General features: G+C 42.5%; 1 protein-coding gene across 3 annotated transcripts in view; it reads left to right on the top strand.

Annotated features, from left to right (window-relative positions):
- The window catches only part of pemt (phosphatidylethanolamine N-methyltransferase), a 200,400-nt gene that overhangs the window by 19,228 nt on the left and 159,281 nt on the right, over positions 1-21,891 (top strand). For all 3 annotated transcript variants that reach the window (XM_042086130.1, XM_042086134.1, XM_042086133.1), the window contains exon 3: positions 14,256-14,371. In XM_042086130.1, coding sequence (XP_041942064.1) covers positions 14,256-14,371 — 116 coding nt within the window. The remainder of the gene's footprint in view (positions 1-14,255; positions 14,372-21,891) is intronic.

Raw genomic sequence — 21,891 nt, forward strand, 5'->3', positions numbered from 1 at the left:
AGGAAAAGAAAGAAAACAAATCTTTGTGTGTGCCGTAAAGTGGTTAGAAGAAATGAAATCGGAATCGGCTAAAATCAGTATCAGTAGGTCAAACTCTATGAAAAATTGGAAATCGGAATCGGCCCGGAAAATTGCTGTGCATCTCTACAAACTGTTCAAGCCTATCCGACACCGACGAGATGTGCGCTTAGGGGAGTTTCAATTGCACGGGAGGCAGGGGGAGGGAGTACGATATGATAGGATCTGATACGATACGATCTGATATGATACGATATGATACAATATGTATCAATACAATACAATACGATACAATTCAACTGTATTGTCAGTCAGGGCTGAAATTCTTTTTGCATCCCTGGGCAGCTCATTTAAGAATGAGGACATAGACATGCATACAGATACATAAGATGAATAACACCAAAGGACATACATGAAACATTACCACAAATGATATAAGCATACAAGAAAGGAAGCAAAGCATGCATGAATAACAACAGAAAATTACATGAACATACAACAAGTTCATGGAGACTTGTAACCCTGAATGAATATTGCACTGGATTTACAGTAATGTAGTTCTTTTAGCAGTAGAATAGATTGGTGTATAAAAGAGTTTTTAAGTCTGTTGCAATTGAAAGAATGAACTCTAAAGCGTCTGTTTGAAGGCCAAAGCTGATATTCTTTGTGCAAAGCATGTGTTGTTTGAACGTCAACAGAAGTGACATTACCCAACATCGATTAGACTGCCTTTAAAGAAGTCTCTATGTGTGTGTGCATATGTGGGTCTGAGGTGATGTGTGTCTGTTTGTGATTGACCCAGATTCTGCTAGACAGTATTCAGACACACACACACACACACACACACTTGCCAAGTAGATAGACTACAGCTACTTTCCGCGGTAGTCCCTGCTCTATATTTTGTTATTGCTGGCGGTGGACCCAATCAAGTGTTGTTATGTGACTTCCTCTCAACACTAGAGGTTTTGGCGTGGGCCTCAGTTAATCCATTACTTCCTGCTGAACTCAACTGTGGCCATATACAAACACACAGACACACACACACACACACACAGACATACACACAGACAGACTTATTTAACCCTTGGGGTGTATGCATGCTTATGTGTGTTCAGAGAACAGGAAATGTGCTCTCCAAGTTCCAGCTGAATCACATATCACCTGCTGATCTTAGAGATACATCAAACACATGCGGACACTGCAGGCACGGACACACACGCACGCACGCACACACACACACACTATATGGACAAAAGGCACTGATGTCGGATGCAAAGGCAATCTACTTTAGTTCACCCTAAAGGCCCATTCACACCAAGAACGATAACGATAACTATAAATAAATATTGTTATCATTAATATGAATGACGACGTTCACACATAAACTATAACAATAACGACATTTCAGAGCGATTTTCAGAATGATAAAAAGCTAATAGCCAATCAGAACCCATCGAATTTTAACTGTCACATTCATTAACACAAGGAGAGACTTGTGCTTATCCTCATGCCCACCCTCCTTATCCTCATGCCCACTCTCATGCCCACCCTCCTTATCCTCATGCCCACCCTCCTTATCCTCATGCCCACTCTCATGCCCACCCTCCTTATCCTCATGCCCACCCTCCTTATCCTCATGCCCACTCTCATGCCCACTCTCATGCCCACCCTCCTTATCCTCATGCCCACTCTCATGCCCACCCTCCTTATCCTCATGCCCACCCTCCTTATCCTCATGCCCACTCTCATGCCCACCCTCCTTATCCTCATGCCCACTCTCATGCCCACCCTCCTTATCCTCATGCCCACCCTCCTTATCCTCATGCCCACCCTCCTTATCCTCATGCCCACTCTCATGCCCACCCTCCTTATCCTCATGCTTACGCAAATCACACACAGTGACAGTCACTAATGACACCATACTAACACATCACACACACGAACGCACCTGTGACATAATCTTCCTTGATAGCGCACAGCACACACATACACACCAATTATATAATATCAGCATTGTGTGTATGTCATATCACCTGTGTGTGTGTGCCTTCATATGTGTGTGTTTGTGTGTGTGTGACGGTATTCATGCATGTGTGTGTGTGTGTGTGCGCACGTAATCATGTGTGTGCGTGCATCTGTGTGTGTGCGCATGACAACGTGCTATGTGATATACCAGCTATGTGATATACCTGTATGAATGAGAGTAGTTGGGAAATTACTATCCCAGTGATGAATAGGGAGTGTGTGTGGGGGCAGGCGGTTAAGTACCTGTTCCCCTCTTGAAAGCACAGTGATATAACACATTATTAAAAAATAAAAAATAAAAAATGTGTCAATTCATGTTTTCAATTCATTTGGAATGAATCATCCTATACGTTTTTCTTAAAGCAGGGGTAAGATGGAGTTGCATAACAACGTCAGGTATGTTGTTATTTACAACGTCACAACGTGATTATTCTGTGGCGGTTCCGTGGTGAGTCTTGGTTCTGAAAGTGTGTGGCATGGCATGGTTGTGTACATTTGTGGACAACTGTGGCATGGTTAAGGACATTTTTGATATTGTGGTCAGTGTGTTACAAGAAAATGTGTGTGTGTGTGTGTGTGTGTGTGTGTGTGTGTGTGTGTGTGTGTGTGTGTGTGTGTGTGTGTGTGTGTGAGAAAGAACTGCATTTTGCATGTGTGTAGGTCAGTTTGCCCTTCAGTTATTCAACAGTCTACGCAAATGGATGGATGTTAGTTTAGAGAAGCATAAATGGATGGAACATTGATTTTTCTTTCTTTTCATAATTCCTGTACCTATTGACATTAATGTGAAAAAGGGTAATGTCATGATAGTCAGAAGCAAAGAGGACAGGGAACTACATTTCTCTCAGTTTTACATGCAATACCCCCGTATGCATATACATGTATCTATGAATACCCCATTCATGACATGTAAGGAAGTAAAGTACCTTGGTGATATTGATGATCCAAGTGATATTGTCAGTGTCATCGTATGCTCAGGCTAAAATTCCTCTTTGTTGTTGTTCAGTTGAGAGAGTGAGCTATCGCAACTCAGTTAGCTCCAGGTTGGCTTCGCAACGACAACAAAAAATACAATATCAGTGGTTCATCTCACCACATGCTTTCATCAACCAGTGTGAACACCTCCACACACCTCCACATACAGAATTGGTTAATAATAGACCCATGTTTGGCTGTGCTTCTCATCAACAAGATGCAGATTCACACCTAACATGGCGAACTACATTACCCAGATGTCCTGCTATGTATACAGCTATAAATTGATCCCGATATAGCCTAGCTCTTCCAGGGACTGTTGTTAATGCGTCCTTATACCTTATGCAGTTTCACTTTATAATACTGATTTTCACTTGATAATGTTGGTAAACCTTTAGGTTGATGATGGAAATTGCTTGGTGCTATAAGCAAACAAATAAATAGATTAATAAATAAATAAACCTTTAGGTCGCGTTGATGGCTTGAGCAGAACTGCTGCTCTGGTGCGCAGTGGGTTTCATGTGAGCTTCCTGCTAAAAGCTTTTCTATTAGCAGCTGGTGCGCTGTCTGCTGTGGCTGCTTCCCCTGCACTGGCAGCCGTCTCTGGCAACAGCTGCGGAGCTCAGACCCACTTGCCTCCACACACCACAACGGCACATAAGAGACAGGAGGGAGAGGATGTGAGGGAGGAAGGGAGAGCTGTTCCCAACTCAGAAAACTGGATGTGATGGTGATGTTCCAGATGAACTTCAGTTAATTGAGTTGCCATGCTTCGTTGCTCCTGTTAGATACTGAAAATACATTGGCTATGAATTATGAAAACGCTTTGACTGTTCATACTGGCCTGTACGTTTTCAACCACTGGCTCTGATCAGGACAAGACAATATGCGCTAATTATTCTTTTAGAAGACATTTTCATGCAAAGGCACGCATACATATTCAGTTGAGCATTTGTTCCCTGGAATTGAGAATAGAGGAGACCAGATGATAAAACAAGTTATTTTATGTTAATTAGATTACCAGCAGCATTTTGAACTAGGTAGCACTTTGCTATTTAAATGGAGAAATAAAACGGTTATGAAGGGGTGGAAAAAGTATTTAGACCTAGATACAAAATAACAGTGTGTTCCATAGATTTGTACGGCACAGAGATACTATTTCAAACACTGTGATTGGATGATGCAAGTTCTTGTGACGTATCACAGCAGCAAAAGGAGTATACTTTGGACACTGATAAGCACAACCGTATGGCTGCACTTAGGCCTTTAGGTTAGTTTTGCTATATTTTAGGACACTGCCTCGATCTTTGAAAAATATATGTTATTTTCATATGTTATTTTCATATGTTCAAATATGTTGAATTATGTTGAAAACCTATGAAGCAAATGTAAACATAGCGGTCGAGAGATATTAAAGTCTGCAAAAGTAGGTCATTTTCATATATAGCACAATAAGTCGATTAACCCATTTACTCCTAAAATGCCTGCTAAAAACGCCTATAGAATCCTATGGCATTCTAGACTAAATAACCTTATTTCCTGAGGGTTTTCTGAAAACATACTAAAAATTGTCAACGTCTACCAAAATTTAATATCTAAGCCTCTGTAGCACCTAGAAACATGAAATAAAAAGCATGCTGCGCTACGCAGCATCCAGTGGGAGGGTCAATGTTGCGCTACGCAGCATCCAGCGGGAGGGTCAGTGTTGTGTCATGCAGCATCCAGTGCGAATGGGTTAAGTAACCTTATTATCATGACAGGGCTGTAGACAACCTGAAAATATTTCTTTGAAGAGAAGAGGGATTCAAAGAAAGAGCCAGACAACGAGGCCACATTGTCGGAAAGAAGACAAAAGCCGAGAAAAGAAAAATGTGTACTGTATTTGAATAAAGAAAAGAGAATGGGAGTTGGAGGCAGAGGGCTGGAAGTATAAAAAATAAAGGCTTTGTCCCTCGCTTGCTCAGTTAGGCGTCTGTGATTCTACAGCACTTAATTACTCCCTAGATGGACTGAGTCAGAGTGCACACATGTAGACATGAAGGACTACCTGACTTCACCGAGGACTGCCTGATTGACATAGATAGAGAGAGAGAGAGAGAGAGAGAGAGAGAAAGATATGGGTTACCTTATTAACAACTCTAATAGATGTATAGAGATGGGCTACCTTATAGACAACTCTAATAGATACAGTTAAGAACTAAATTATTAATACCCCTGGCAAATATTGATTCATTCAATGTTGATTTTCTCTTTATCAATATGTTTGTTCTGACTGAAAATGACACTACCTCATGTCAAAAGGTTGTAAGACAATTTGGTAGAAACATGGAATCAAAAAAAGAAGCATTTTTCACCTTTTTTTAAGATTTTATGAAAAATGGCGTGTCCAAAATGATTAGTAAGCTTACCCTTTTTAAATGATAAGTAGAAACATCTTTATTTGCATTCACAGCTCTCAAAATGGTTCTTATAATACCTACCATGCCTCTCCATGTCTCCACAATGATTCTAGACTGCGCCTTTTTAACATCAATCTGGGTTTTGAGACAAGAGCGATTATTTGCCATCCCTCTGGCCTTGTGCTCACTTTTTTGACGGATTGAGGTCTGGAGTATGGCTGGGCCACTCTAAAATGTTGGTATTGTTCTCGGTTAACCATTTCTTGCCTTTTTTAGCTGTATGTTTTGGATCATTGTATGGTTTAATGGTCCAATGCCGCCTATTGGGGCAGGTCTCTCGGCAGACAGCCTGAACTTCTCCTCCAAAATTCTCAATTTGCCCCTTGCTTTAGTGTTACCATTTACTTTGAGAAGATCAAAGTCTCAAAAAAGTGAGTACAAGGCCAGAGAGATGGCAAATAATCGCTCCTGCCTAAAAACCCCGATTGCAGCTAAAAAGGTGCGGTCTACAATCTTTGTGGAGACATGGAGCAGCTTGGTACGTATTATAAGAACCATTTTGAGAGATTTGATTGCAAATAAAGATGTTTCCAGTGATTATTTTAAAAAGGTATGAATAATTGTGGACACGCCATTTTTCATACAAATGTTAAAAAAGATAAAAATGCTTATTTTTTAATATTTTCTATTGGCATGTGGTAGTGTCATTTTCAGTCAGAACAAACATATTGGTGAAAATCAACATTAAGGGCCCTATCATGACAGTCAAAAGCGCATCGTCACTCGTCAAAAGCTTATTCAAATTTAGTAGGATGTCCACATTGGGTGGGTTTTCGGTATTAAACGTTGAGCGCATGGCGCAACAAGGTGTTCATAGGTTTTTTTAATCAGTCATGGGTGTGTTTGGGGCGCATAACATAATTTAAACCAATGAGAATGACATCTGTCATTCCCTTTAATGGCGCAACACGTGATTTCAAATAAATGCATCGGTATTTTGACATTCAACGGCGCATTTGAAGGAGGCTGCTTGCGAGACCGTATGGAATAGTCATTCCACTAAACCATGCTTTACTTAAACCTAGCATAGTCTTCACGCATTTGCACTCCTCTATTACTCTCATTGGCAAAGTGAAACTAACTTCACCATGGTGTCGGTCAACGACTAGACAGTTATATGCAGTTACTTTCACTATTGACTGACAATGGGTTACCATCGAAAACATAGCCTGGAAAAAGCAACACTTACTTTAATATTGCTCAAATGACTGAATAAAAAAACATTTATCCTGCAGAAGAGTTGTTTATATGTCGTGACAGTGCGTCTTCAGCTGTGTTTAACTAGGTGGCGCTATACATGAAATGAGTGGTTATGGAATGGGTTGACATGGCCCTTTGAAATCAACATACAAAAAAAAAAATGGTCCTCCTAAACCCTACAGTTCTCGAGATATTCACAGAAAACTGTGTCTGCCCTACCCTCCTTTCGGGGGGTCCAGTCCAGCGGGGGGGCTACAGACCAAAACGAAAACAGGAGGTTCCATGCTATCCATGTGGGGTTACATGCCCACCAAGTTTCGTGTACCCCGGTCTTACAGTGTCCTGGGAATCCTTGACGGAAATTTGGACAAGTGAAAAAGAAAAAAAAAAAAATCTGACTAAACCGCCGCTTCGCTGCGCGGCGGTCATAATAACATAAACAACTCGCCATAGACTTTTGACCAGGTGTACAATAGCGTTTTTTATACAATGCGCCAGGCCACTCCCTAAGTTGTTAATTGCCACACCCCTGGGCGCATTGTTTAAAATAGGGGTGTCAAACTCATTTTCATCTAGGGCCACATCATTGAATTTATAGGTTACTGAGGGCCACATAATCGGTGAACATGTGCATGGTGCAACCATTAAAGTCAAAGTCAAAGTCAAAGTCAGCTTTATTGTCAATTTCTTCACATGTTCCAGACATACAAAGAGATCGAAATTACGTTTCTCACTATCCCACGGTGAAGACAAGACATATTTTACCAATTTAGGTCCACAGACAAACATAACATTCAAGTAAACAAAAAAGTAAGTAAATAAGTAAATAAGAGGGCACATATAATGAAAAAATAAGAGCAGCAAAATGTGGTTGAAATTGTGCATAGACAGTCAATAAAAATACTAGTGCAAATTCAGGCCAATAAAAGGCTTGGGTAGTTCTGTTTGACTGTCTGTTTTGTAGTTGAAGTAAGAAGAAAGTGGCATAGTGGTGCAAGTTATGTAAGAGCAGCAGAAATGTTGTGTTTTCAGGACAACAACACCAGTTGTAAAGTGTACAAGTGTGCAAGTGTGCAAGTGGAGTAGTGCAGGCGGCCATTTTGGGTTCAATGTCCAGGATGTTATGTAGCTGAGGGTGGAGGGGGGAGAGGAGGGAGAGAGTTCAGCATCCTTACGGCTTGGTGTATGAAGCTGTTGGTGAGTCTGGTAGTGCGGGAGCGCAGGCTTCTGTACCTCTTCCCAGAGGGCAGTAGATCAAACAGATTGTGAGCGGGGTGACTTGCATCACTCACAATTTTGGTCGCCTTGCGGGTGAGGTGGGTGGTGTAAATGTCCTTCAGGGAGGGGAGTGAAGCACCAATAATCCTTCCAGCTGTGTTCACTATGCGCTGCAGGGCTTTCCTGTTGTATTCAGTGCAGCTTCCGCCCCACACAGCGATACAGCTGGAGAGGATGCTCTCGATGGTGCCTCGGTAGAATGTGGTCATGATGGCTGGTGGAGCACTTGCTCGCCTGAGTTTCCGCAGGAAGTACAGGCGGCGCTGAGCTCTCTTCGCCAGTGATGCAGTGTTGGTGGTCCAGGAGAGGTCTTCACTGATGTGCACCCCCAGGAATTTGGTGCTGCTCGCTCTCTCCACCACAGCACCGTCGATGGTCAGTGGCAGGTGTTGGGTGTGACCTCTCCGGAAGTCAACAACAATCTCTTTGGTCTTGCTGACGTTCAGCAGGAGGTTGTTGTCCCTGCACCACAGGGGTCAGATGGTCGACCTCCAACCTGTATTGAGTCTCGTCGCCCTTGGTGATGAGACCCACCAGAGTTGTGTCGTCAGCAAATTTCACTATGTGATTGTTGCTGTAGGTTGCAGTGCAGTCATGCGTCAGCAGGGTGAAGAGCAGCGGACTGAGCACGCAGCCTTGGGGGGCCCCTGTGCTCAGTGTGATGCTGCTTGAGGTATTGTTGCCAACACGTACTACTTGGGGCCTCTGACAGAGGAAGTCCAGTAGCCAGTTGCAGAGGTAGGTACTGAGTCCCAGTTTGTCAAGTTTGCAGATGAGTTGTTGTGGTATTATGGTGTTGAATGCAGAACTGAAGTCTATAAACAGCAATCTCACATATGAGTCTCTTTTTTCCAGGTGGGTGAGGGCTGGGTGGAGGGCAGAGCAGATTGCATCCTCTGTAGACCGCTTGGCTCGGTATGCAAACTGGAAGGGGTCCAGGGTGGGGGGGAGAATGGCTTTGATATGTGACATGACAAGCCGCTCAAAGCACTTCATGATGATGGGTGTCAGTGCCACAGGGCGGTAGTCATTGAAGCAGGATGGAGCAGATTTCTTCGGCACAGGTATGATGGTGGCAGCTTTGAAACATGATGGGACGATGGCTTGCTTCAGGGAAGTGTTAAAGATATCTGTGAAGACATCCTTAAGCTCCCCTGCGCAGTCCTTCAGCGCACGACCTGGGATGTTGTCTGGACCTGTTGCCTTACGGGTGTTGATAGCAGCAAGTGTCCTCTTCACGCTGTCGGCAGAGTGGCACAGGGGCTGCTCATGTAGAGGGGGATGGGTCTTCTGTGGGCAGGTGCTGTTTTGTGCTTCAAAGCGAGCAAAGAAGCGGTTCAGGTTGTTGAACGTCTTGTGAGTATGTGTAGGCGCTGCGTGGATTATACGCAGAAACAGCAGATAGGAAGCAAACCCAAAAGAAGCTACAACACCAAAAAACACGCCCACCCGCGACTACAACTACTTTCAAGCAACATCACGAAAAAACAAGCCAAAAGTCGCTTATAATAAGTCGAGTTGGCAACACTGGTATTGAGATGGGCTACCCTAATGGATAACTCTAATAGATGTATAGAGAATGAGCTACCATCTGGACAACTCTAATAGATGTATAGAGATGGGCTACCATCTGGACAACTCTAATATGTATAGAGATGGGCTACCTTATGGACGACTTTTTGATATAGAGATGTTCGAGGCTCTTTGGCCTTGCCTTTCTCGCTTTATTTGTGTATAAAGGTATAAATCAAATGTTAAATGTAATGGCATGGTACTTGAAGAGTTAACGGAATGGTAAGTGCTGTTTATAAATGCAATAGATGGTAAAATGTTGCTTAGATGTTACAGATTTGTGTACACTCACACTGACACTTACAGAGACACACATACACACTCATCCTTTCTTGTATTGGTGGCTTAATGAATGATATTTTTAGATAATTATCAGTCTGGGGATGTGTGCGTCACTAGGAGGTGGGATCTTGTGGGTGTTTAAATTCCCGCTGATATGACAGATGCTGTCTGGCAGTGCGGACTGTGTGTCCATATGTTTGTGTGTGTGTGTGTGTGTGTGTGTGCATGCATGTGTGTTTGTGTGTGTGCATGTGTGTGTGTGTGTGTGCATGTGCGTGCATGTGTGTTTGTGTGTTTGTGTGTGTGTGTGTGTGTGTGTGTGTGTGTGTGTGCGCCTGTGTGTGTGTGTGTGTGTGAAACTCCACAGGTAGTACTCCTCATGTCATGTTTTTATTCCATGATGTCAATCAGATGCAGGAATACGCATCATCTGTCCTGTTCTTTTCCATACTAGACTAGTATTGCTGTCCATAGCCCAGAGATTAGCATGAGATTAGCATGTGTGACCAACTCCTAAAAGTGGTTGTTCTGTCAGAGGGAAAAAAAGTTCTGGATGAGTATAAGTATAGTATAAGTATATATACTCTTTTGATCCCGTGAGGGAAATTTGGTCTCTGCATTTATCCCAATCCGTGAATTAGTGAAACACACACAGCACACAAGTGTACACACAGTGAGGTGAAGCACACACTAATCCCGGCGCAGTGAGCTGCCTGCAACAACAGCGGCGCTCGGGGAGCAGTGAGGGGTTAGGTGCCTTGCTCAAGGGCACTTCAGCCGTGCCTACTGGTCGGGGTTCGAACCGGCAACCCTCCGGTTACAGGTCCGAAGTGCTTACCAATAGGCCACAGCTGCCCCCGAAAAAGGACCACGGGGCGGGAAATCGAACCCGGGTCGCCGGTGTACGGTGCAGGTGCCCCAGCCAGCCGCACCACGGCTGGGGCCAAAATGATGTAATTTGTATGATGTAACTGTATTCCAGTCCTCTGTTCAGGGTTTTTGCTATGCTGATTAATATATAAGGATATCTGCTGTGTGTGCGCGTGCGTGCGTGCGTACGTGCATGTTTTTGTGTGTGTGTGTGTTTATTTATTACTGTAGTTGGGGTTGTTTACTAAGTAAGTGTAGTATATAGTCTTTTAATCCCGTGAAGGAAATTTGGTCTCTGCATTTATCCCAATCCGTGAATTAGTGAAACACACACGGCACACAGCTGGTGGTGGTGGTATTGCCTCTCCTTACCATGGAGGTAACATTAAAATGGATTCAGTTTTGTGTTTGTCTTGTTTATCCCCTGATCTGTGGCCTACATCTGACTCACACACCCCAGTAATTGCATTAATATACATGCCAGTGACCTACATTGCAGGCCAAACTGATTATTAGTGGCTTTGTTGTTTGGGCATCAGCACAAAGCTTCTCAATGCTCACAGGACTCCTGTGGAGATGTCAACAACAAAACCTGAGGTGACTCACCATCATAATTAGTTTAACCTAAGTAATTTTGCTGCAGGTCTGACGCAATCAAACCATCAAATCAAACACAAATTACACAGTTAAATGTGAATATTTCTGATTAGTTCAGGTAGCAAAGTAGCCACACACTTGCACCAGTGCGCTACAAAAAGCTAGAGACTGGATGGTGTGGCGTAAGTCAACAATAAATGGATAAATGTGTCAGCTGAAAGACTACATGTAAATATAAAAGTAGATATGTATTTGGTTGTTCTCACTGCATAGTGGCTAAATGGTGTGAGGTGACAGGCTAGTGCTTTATTGTGGTATTAAATGTTATGAGTTAAGTTTCCATGGTAGCCCCTAACTCGGTCACACGTGTATTCAAACTCCTCAACACTCTCCAACTTCACTTGAACATGCCTTAGACAATCAGACTCGAGGACGAGAACTATTGGTTTTCTAACATATACACTGCTCACAAAAACAGCAACCGCAGGAGTTTATGTGTGTGTGTGTGTGTGTGTACAGTGTGTGTGTTTGTGTGTGTATTGTGCACGTGTATGTGTGTTTGTGTGCGTGCGGGTGTGTTTGTACTGTGCTTGTACTGTGCGCATCTGTGTGTGTGAGTGTGTGTGTGTGTGTGTGTTTGTGTTTGTGAGTGTTTGTGTGTGTGTATGCCATGCACATGTGTGTTTGTGTGTGTGTTTGTGATGCATTTAAGTTTGGCCAAGCACTCTCAAACTGAGTGAAGCCTGCTCCTACCATATACTTTATCTGTGTTTGTGATGCCCCAAACACAAACAAGTATGAGAGGTTTGCTGTACAGTATGTGATTAACCTTTTAAGCAAAACCACCCACCTGCACGAGCCCCTGAGCTGAAGATTTTACTTACAAAGAGAATTGATGCCGCATGTGTCTCGGCAACAGTCGCTGTTTTTCAAATGCTCTGTTTATATTTATTCATGGAAAATGCCAGAAGAATCATGTTTATGATTTCAGATGACTCTGACTACTGCTTTATCCTATTACACTGTAGATGAATCAGGTCATCTGTAAAGATGAGTCGGTTATGACGGGTGCATTAGATATTGCGATGATAACATTTATTTGTTTTGCACATTTTGTAGATGCAAACTTTTATACTCTGCTGTATTTGGAGCAGGAGGAGGGTGCTATATTAGGCTGTCTGTCTCTGCCTAGTCTGCTGTAGATTATCTGAAAGGCAGATCTGAGTGTGCATGTGTGTGTGTTTGTGAAAGTGAGTGTGTGTGTGTGTGTGTATCTGGAAGGCAGATCTGAGTGTGCATGTGTGTGTGTTTGTGAAAGTGAGTGTGTGTGTGTGAGTGTGTATCTGGAAGGCAGATCTGAGTGTGCATGTGTGTGTGTGTCTGTGAAAGTGAGTGTGTGTGTGTGTGTATCTGAAAGGCAGATCTGAGTGTGTGTGTGTGTGTGTGTTTGTGAAAGTGAATGTGTGTGTGTGTGTATCTGAAAGGCAGATCTGAGTGTGTGTGTGTGTGTGTTTGTGAAAGTGAGTGTGTGTGTGTGTGTGTGTGTATCTGAAAGGCAGATCTGAGTGTGCATGTGTGTGTGTTTTGTGACTTATTGAGATGAAGTCATGAATGGACTCAGATGGAAGCGGTTCAGGGTTTTTGAGGTGAAGCGGCCATGTTATCACAGACAGAGAAGGAGCGGCCATGTTATCACACACAGAGAAGGAGCAGCCATGTTATCACAGACAGAGAAGGAGCGGCCATGTTATCACAGACAGAGAAGGTTAGCCGTTTTTGAGGTGAAGCGGCCATGTTATCACAGACAGAGAAGGAGCGGCTATGTTATCACAGACAGAAAAGGTTAGTTGTTTTTGAGGTGAAGCGGCCATGTTATCACAGACAGAGAAGATTAGTCGTTTTTGAGGTGAAGCGGCCATGTTATCACAGACAGAAGGAGCGGCCATGTTATCACAGACAGAGAAGGTTAGTCATTTTTGAGGTGAAGCGGCCATGTTATCACAGACAGAGAAGGTTAGTCGTTTTTGAGGTGAAGCGGCCATGTTATCACAGACAGAGAAGGTTAGTCATTTTTGAGGTGAAGCGGCCATGTTATAACAGACAGAGAAGGTTAGTCGTGTTTTGTGCGTGTGCTAGGAAGGTGACTGACTGTGAGCAGACAGTCTCAACAACATTGCTGAGTGTAAAGGAAGTTTTCTTCTGTAGTTTTCCCCTAATACTGTAGTGTGCTAACTGTCTAGAAGCCCATCTGATAAAAGCCAATCTGACAATGTTGTGCGGTGAAAGTTTGTAGTTTTATTATTGTTAAGAAACTTAACAATAACTAAGGGTGTGTTCGAAACGGGAGACAGCTGCCTACTGCCTCCCTCCCTACATAGAGAGCTGTCTCACTAGACATGACTTTGGATTAAATGCATCTTTTAAAAATGAGCTTAGCACTCTAGAATCTTTGGTTAACACTACGGTATGACATTAGCAAAGGCCTGACATTAAACTAAATTAGCTTACGTAAGCTAGCAGGCTAACGGTATAAATTACTTTTACGGCCGGCAGATATATCAGACCAGACGCTATTAATGGTTACAACAATGGCATAATCAGATAGTAAATTGTTTATTTCTCATCTCTAATCTACAAATCTAAGCAAAATAAGGTCACACAAATGACATTTTAAACAGATTCAGCAGCCGTTACCGATGTCATCCGCCATGTTTGTTTACCGTTCACAGCTGTTTCAGACGTTGCCGCAAGGGATTATGGGTAGGAGGGAGCATGAAGTGTGCATCGATGCTGCCTCCAAAAATGACCGTTATTTGGGAATTCTAAGATATCTTAAAAGGCAGCAGAATTTGTTTTTTCGGTTTCGAACCGCACTTGCTGCCTTGCTCCCCAGTTAGATATTTTAAAAGGCAGCAACTTTACCCGTTTCAAACACACCCTAAGTGTGTATGTTTATGCGTGCGTGTGTGTGTTTTGCAGGTGGCTCGATGGGAGCACAGGACTCGAGGGCTCACTCGGATGTTTGGGAGTCCCCATGTGGCCTGCTACAGCCTAGCCACATCTATTCTGCTTCTCAACGTCTACCGAAGTCACAGGTACACACACACACACAGACACACCCACACACACAGTCCCCATGTGGCCTGCTACAGCCTAGCCACATCTATTCTGCTTCTCAACGTCTACCGAAGTCACAGGTACACACACACACATACACACACACACACACACACAGTCCCCATGTGGCCTGCTACAGCCTAGCCACAGCTATTCTGCTTTTCAATGTCTTCAAAAATGCAAACGCATACCTGAAGCCATCATCCAGACATTGATCCCAATGGTACATGGAAGAAAGCATGACAGCAACAGATTCATGTTCTCAGCATCTGTCAAGTAAAGTTACCAGCCAACTTAGCCAGCGCTCAACAAATGACCACGGCAAACAGCCAACTTAGCCAGCGCTCAACAAATGACCACGGCAAGCAGCAGCAAACTTAGCTAGCGCTCAACAAATGACCACGGCAAACAGCCAACTTAGCCAGCGCTCAACAAATGACCACAGCAAACAGCCAACTTAGCCAGCGCTCAACAAATGACCACGGCAAGCAGCAGCCAACTTAGCTAGCGCTCAGCAAATGACCACGGCAAGAGGGGCTTTCGTGAAACTGTATGTGCGCCCCTTTTCAGTGGTGAAAAATAACAGATTTAAGTGTTTGGTCAGAGTACTAGAACCCAGATACAGTATGTAGTGCCAAATCGAGCGCATTTGAACGCGTTGCCGAACTGAACCGTGGATCAAAAATCGAGGTATGAACCGAACCGTAAATCTAATATATTGTTACAGCTCTAGTGTATAGGTGTGTGTGAGTGTGAGTGTCGTGACTTTTATTGAAATATATCCTTTAGTTTATATATCTTTTATGTAGTATCTTTATTCTGTGTAATATCATTGTTTTGTGAAACTGAAGTCTGTAGTATGTTCAGTGTGGGAAAGGAAGACTGGTTTAAGTGAAAGAGCAGGCCTGGCAGAAAATGGCATAGACAAGGTTTGGTGCCAGGAAATGTAAGCAAAACCTAAAGAATGGCACAACCTAAAGAATGTATGAATAACAGGATGAGAGGGCAAAGGTGAAGTACCATATATTACTTGGTCAGTTATCTGTAAACATAGAGTGTCTTGTCTGGGATGACTTGAAGGGGTATAAAGGCTGGACAACAGCCAGAGGATGTTATCTCACTTTCTTACTTTGCTTTCACTTACTTGCTTGCTTCACTAATGCTCCGGAGTAGTGTTAATTTCGTCAGACAAGACGAGAGGAAATATGTTCGTCAACAACCTTTTTTTTCATGACTAAGACGAGACGATGACGAGACAGCACTAATGTACTGTAACACTGACTAAGACTATCTTAATATCCATCATTGTTGACGAAAAAAGACAAGACTAAAATGTTTTGCATGAAATAAAAACTAAGATAAAATCTCTTTCATTTTCGTCAACAAAATGAGAAGACAGAATATCTAGCTGTTACGTTTTCAAAATATTCCGAATGAGTTCACGCGCAACAGCTTTCCTGTAGGCTAGTCTACGTGCTGTTGCTGCAACCCTGTGGCTGCAACACGAAACTACATGGAACAAGAACACCGGGTATTTTTGCCCGAGTTAGCAAGCTAACTACCTAAGCTTTATGCCACAATGCTAGATAGCCTACCTAGTAATCAGAAATAATTTGTTATATAAAAAAAGACTAAAATGTTTTGACTAAAACTGACTAAGACTAAGATACCTTTAGTTTTCTTTTGACTAAAACTAGACTAAAATAACGAGACTTTTAGTCGACTAAAACTTGACTAACAAAAATTATATTTGAATGACTAAATATGACAAAGACTAAAAAGGACATTTCGTCACAAGACTAAGACTACGACTAAATTAAAAATAGGTGACAAAATTAACACTACTCCGGAGTGCATTAAAGCCATCATCTGCAGTATACATCCACAGTGTGCGGACTTCTTTTGAGTTTGTATTATTTAATGTGGATTTGACACCACATGAGTGTGAGTGTGAGCGTGTGTGTGTGTATGTGCAGAGGTGGAAAGTAACGAAATACATTTACTCACGTTACTGTATTGAGTAGTTTTTCTGTGTATTTTGTATTTTTTAAGTAGTTTAGAAAATTGGTATTTTAATTGTTGTGGTATTTAATTTTACTTGATTACATTTTGAGTGAAGTATTGTATTTCGCTACATCAAAAATCCCATCCGTTACTCGAGTAAAAAAAAAGTTAAGAATAAGGAAAACAGAAAGGGAGAGAAAAAAATTGCGCCCTAAACCACTAGCCTAGTGATAATGATCAGCATGTAGCCTACAACAGGACATGAATCAAGCTGGCGCCATGCAGTCTTTCTGAAAGTGATGGAGATGGAGCTGGATCATGAGATGCCTCAGATTACATGTGCCTATGAAAGTGTATTTTCCGCTATTTCAATAGGTTGTCTCAGTTCGTTTTAGCACTAATGATTGCGGAGATATTCAAGCAAACACCATGGGATTTCGTGTTTTGACGTTTGTGCTCACCTTTCTTTGGAAAGAAGTTTATTAGCAGTTGTTTCCCCTGATTTTGATGTCTCTCTTTTTTCTGTTTCGGATTTTGTTTTTGGTAACCTGACTTGGCTTTCTTGGAGAAAGAAATTGCACTAGCAGCACAACAATTAGCGGTCCACTACCACTATGCTCAACTAAATAAACAAAAGATAGACTAGCCTATCGTGCAGGCGGACTAAACCATTTAGCTCTTTAGCAAGGGAGAGTGAGAGTGACCTTACACAGTTTTCACTATGTTTTGTATACAACATCCAGTCAGTCAAACTTGACATTTCGCCTGACATTCATTTTGACATTTAATTTGGACATTTAGTTTGGAAATATTCAGGTAAAATAAATATATGGTGGAAATAAGTATTGAACGCTTACATTTGTTTCAGTAATTAGCCTAAACTTCCAGTGAGTCTATTCAAAATTTTCACCACACATTATATTAACACACATATAAAAAAATCCAAACATAAGAGTTATGTGTAATAAAGTGGAATGACACAGGAAAAAAGTATTGAACGTGCCTACTTAAATTTCTTCAATACTTTGTGGAAAAGCCTTTGTTTGTAATGACAGCTTCAAGACATTTCCTGTATGACAAAACTTATTAGTCGCAGTATCAGGTGTGATTTTGGCCCATTGTTCTAAACAGATTCCAGGGGTCCCTCTTGTGAATCCTGATCTTCCTGTTACTTCCAGAACTGTTTAATTGATTTGGCTGCCTTCAAGTCTTTCTGGAGCTTTCTCAGAGTGGTCCTTGGCCCTTGGAATTGACTATCCTTCTGACTCCCTGGTCAGAAATATTGCGAGGAGATCCTGTGCATGGTTGGTTGATGATGCAGTGATGTTTCTTCCACTTGCAGATAATGGCTCCCATGCTGCTTACTGGAAGATTCTGACGTTTTGAAATGCATCAGTAACCAGTGTCATTGATATGTTGTGCAACAATAAGGTTGCAAAGGTCTTGGGAGAGCTTTTTGCTTTTATCCATCATGAAATGTTTCTTCTGTGACACCTTGGTAATGAAAAACCTTTTTATAGTCCATCAATATGTAGGCTACTAACCAAGCTTATATTAATTTGCACAGATAGAAAGGATAACTACTCTCTAACTACTTACAGATTCCAGCTCGTTCCTTCCCTTTCTTTTGCCTTAGTGCTTTTTCTTAGCGTGTTCAATACTTTTTCCCTGTGTTATTCCACTTCATTACACATGACTCTACTTATGGAGTTGTTTAGATTTTTTATGTGTGTATTACCTGAGTTATAACTAATGCCTGGTGAAAATGTTGTGCCCCCCGTATTCCACTTTTCAAGGGCCCTCTCCTCCATTGGGGCCCTATACTTCCCACTTTCCCCCCTAGTTTGACGCCCTTTAATCTGCTGAATCTTGTGCTCGTTTCTAAATATAAAAAAAACCTCTCTGCAACTCAACATTGGCCTGCCTGCCTCAGCTGCCTATGAGGGGCTTTTCAGTTGTGCTGGATTACTGTTCACTGCAAAGCGACCAAGGATGAGTGCAACTAACTTTGAAAATCAACTACTGCTCAAACTTAAAGGAGAACTCCCATAGATCTCCATTTCTCAACGTCACTGAGTACTGTCGGTATGAACAAAACAAAAACAATCAGTTTTACCTAGCTCGAGTTGCTGCAGCTACAGTGCTACACACTCGCATGAACATGGCTGCCTTAGCTGCTGGCTGCAGCAACTCGAGCTAGGACCAAAGTCCTTTTAGGCAAGTACCTCCACTCGGCGGCCATATTGCAACGCTTTTTGGGCACTTATCGGGCATCTATGTTGGCTTAAATGCGTGTGCGTAAGGCTTCACAACACTAATCTTTCTCCAGCGGACAACAGATGATTGGCACAATGTCTTCATAGCACACCACATGATTGGCTCAATGTATTCACAACACACCACATGATTGGCTCAATGTATTCACATGTTGACGTTTTGCCGCGGAAGGGTTGTGATATGTGTAGACAACTGCCATATTGCCGTTACAAACTAACCCCATGCATTACTATGGATGATTTTTTGAGTGCTGTATCTCCTCATTAGAAAGTCTCTGGTAAAACTGGTTGTTCAGTGGGGTATACTGCGAAGCACGTTAGACATATCTAGGCTATGTAGACATATTGAGGCTTCACAAAGCCTTGACTCAGGAGTATACGTTAAGTGATACTACGATAGCAGTTATGTAATATATTTGTCAAACTAGGCTTTCAGCTCAGATCTGTGCGCGTTCTCGGTGTTGGGATGACGTTGGCCAATCGTGAAATGTGGAGACGCACAAGACCGCCTCTATTTAAAAACAATTACTTCCACATTCATGAGTGATAGCTTAATCTACACTGCGGTCATTTTTTGTGTCTAACCTATAACATCAAATAAATCAATTGTCATCAGTTGTTGTGTGGTATGCACGTCCATAGTGGGATATTTGTACGCACAGCATTGTTAAAGCGCATTCGAGATCCAAAATGTTAGTAGAGGCGGAGCTCCACCTGTAAGATATATGACAGAATCCTACACGTGAGATAACTTCGTTTTTTAGACAATTGATTGGTCAGTGGGCGGTAGATTACACGATTTGAGCTATAACTTAGCACATAACCTCCTCCCAACCAGGTTTGGTTGACAGCATAAGATACCATGGTGATGGCAACATACCTCGCTAACCCACTAATCGAGATTCGTAGTATACCCCACTGGTAGCCCCCCCCCCCCCCCCCCCAAAAAAAAAAAGTTACTTAAATTACATTTTAAATTAACTACTTTTTACTTTTACTTGAGTACATTTTCAGATCAGTATTTTAACTTGTACTTGAGTAATATTTCATCAAAGTATTTGTACTTTTTCCACCTCTGTGTATGTGTGTGTGTGTGTGTGTGTGTGCTTGTGGAGTTGTTGCCGTGACAACCTAGCCTAGAAATCTAGACGCACCCTAGCGGCAGCAAATTACATTTGCTTCCAAATTACATTTGCTTCCTAGCAACTCTCCGTTGGCTTGTAAGCTTGAAAAATTAAACTTCTATCAGGCCAATCAAATCGTGTATAGAGTCGTTAGGCGGGCTTAACAAAATGATTGATGGCAGAGTTGCAACGGTTTGGCTTGAATTCCCTGCTACTTGAAAACAAAGAAGATGGATGTTGCTGTTGGTCAACAGTGTGACACGAGTTAAGGTTGTTTTAAGTTCCGCTGGTGGGAAAACGCATGGGACTCAGCGCTGTCCTATTGCGTGCAGAGGGAATTTGAAAGACAATTGATTATCCCGCCCCTCGGACTAAGCACTGCGAACGGTGAGTGCCCAGACCCTACATTTTAATGTGGGTCTGGCTCGTCAGGCTAGTGACAACCTGCAGTTGAATGCTGGGTTGGGCGCCAATGCACAGGGTCAGGAGGTTGGTCATCAGCACACCACTATTTTTACCCACAATTCTCTGCCCTCTGTTACCTCCACAGGCCTATTATAGCACTCACACACACACACACACACACACACATAGAGACACACACATACATACATACAGACACACACACACTATCTCTCTCTCTCTCTCTGTTTGTGTGTGTGTGTGTGTGTTGCAGTAGCTGCAGTTGCTATAGCCAGGTAAAATTGATTGTTTTCGTTTTTTTGTACCGAGAGTACTCAGTGACCACGAGAAATGGAGATGTATGTGAAAACTCGCCAGATTAATTGTTTAACAGACACACACACACAAACACACATGTGTACACACACACACACACACACACACATGTGTACACACACACGTGCACATACACTGAGTTTGCGTCCCATGATGAGATGGCTGTGAGCTCCCCTAAACCGGCCCGGCGTTTGTCCATCTCCTGACGCAGGCCTATTAGCAGCATCTGTTGTCACGGTTACCACAGCAGGGAGCTGTGTGACTGTTGTCATGGCATTCTGAAGCCAGACTGCGGTAATGTTGCTATTAAGCTTATTTCCTGATGTGGCCTTTCTTTCTTGTGTGTGTGTGTGTGTGTGTGTGTGTTTATTATTTTCTTCACGTAGATATTCTCTGCTGTCCTCTAGCTGGTGAATACTCCAGTGTTTAGAGATCTTTGAGCTTTGAGAAAGCAGTAATCTGAGATTTTGCTTGTTGATGGAATAGGGTTGGGCGATGTCGCTTAAATTGGCATTGACGATGTGTAAAGTAAAACATTGTGATGGACGACGATGATATCGTTGGGGGGGGGGGTTAGTGTGGTAAACACTAATTAATTAGCCTATAGCTATGTCTGTACAGAAATACATTTATAATGTTCTACAAAAAAAATAAAATTATATTATATAGGCTATACGGCCTGATGAAAGTGGACAGCTAAGAGAGACATACTGACCAGGCTACCGAAGTTGCTCCAAGAAAATTGGTGTGAAATCAATCTGAACACTTGCGTGTGCACCAACCAGCGGAATATTACACATTGCCAGCCTTCGCTGGGCCCAGCAAAAAAGCTACTTAAGACTACTATCGTGGTCACTCATTTAAAATCGTAGTACTATGCAGCATCCCACGTTATCAGGCCGTCTATGCTGATATGAGGGCGGCGGGAAGTGAAAGTAAAGGGCTGTGATCGCGCAGTCCAGGCTATATATATAGGAGGGCGAAGTAAAAACACTTTTACAAATAACCAATCCCGATTACCACTCCGCTGCTGTCTGGGACTTCTGCTAAATGCATGAAATACAAGCCTTACAGTGAAAGACGAATAGGCTACCTTCTGATCCTATAATTAACGAAATAAATGGTTTATTTTAACACAGAGAAGGACGCATTTGGCGCTCGCTGTAGCCTTGCAAACATATTTGAGCGCTAGAATGTCCTAGTCGTAGCCTAACAATAATAAATCTATATTTTCTGCTAAAACATTAGGCTACCTATTACGTCCAGTGTAGGCTATAGGCCTGCGAGACATGTAGGCTACAAAAAGACAATTAGGCTACACATTCACGTCACAGGCAGGAATGATTTGAATAAGAG

Source organism: Alosa sapidissima, chromosome 3, assembly GCF_018492685.1.
Source record: "Alosa sapidissima isolate fAloSap1 chromosome 3, fAloSap1.pri, whole genome shotgun sequence".
NCBI classification, from domain to species: Eukaryota; Metazoa; Chordata; class Actinopteri; order Clupeiformes; family Clupeidae; genus Alosa; species Alosa sapidissima.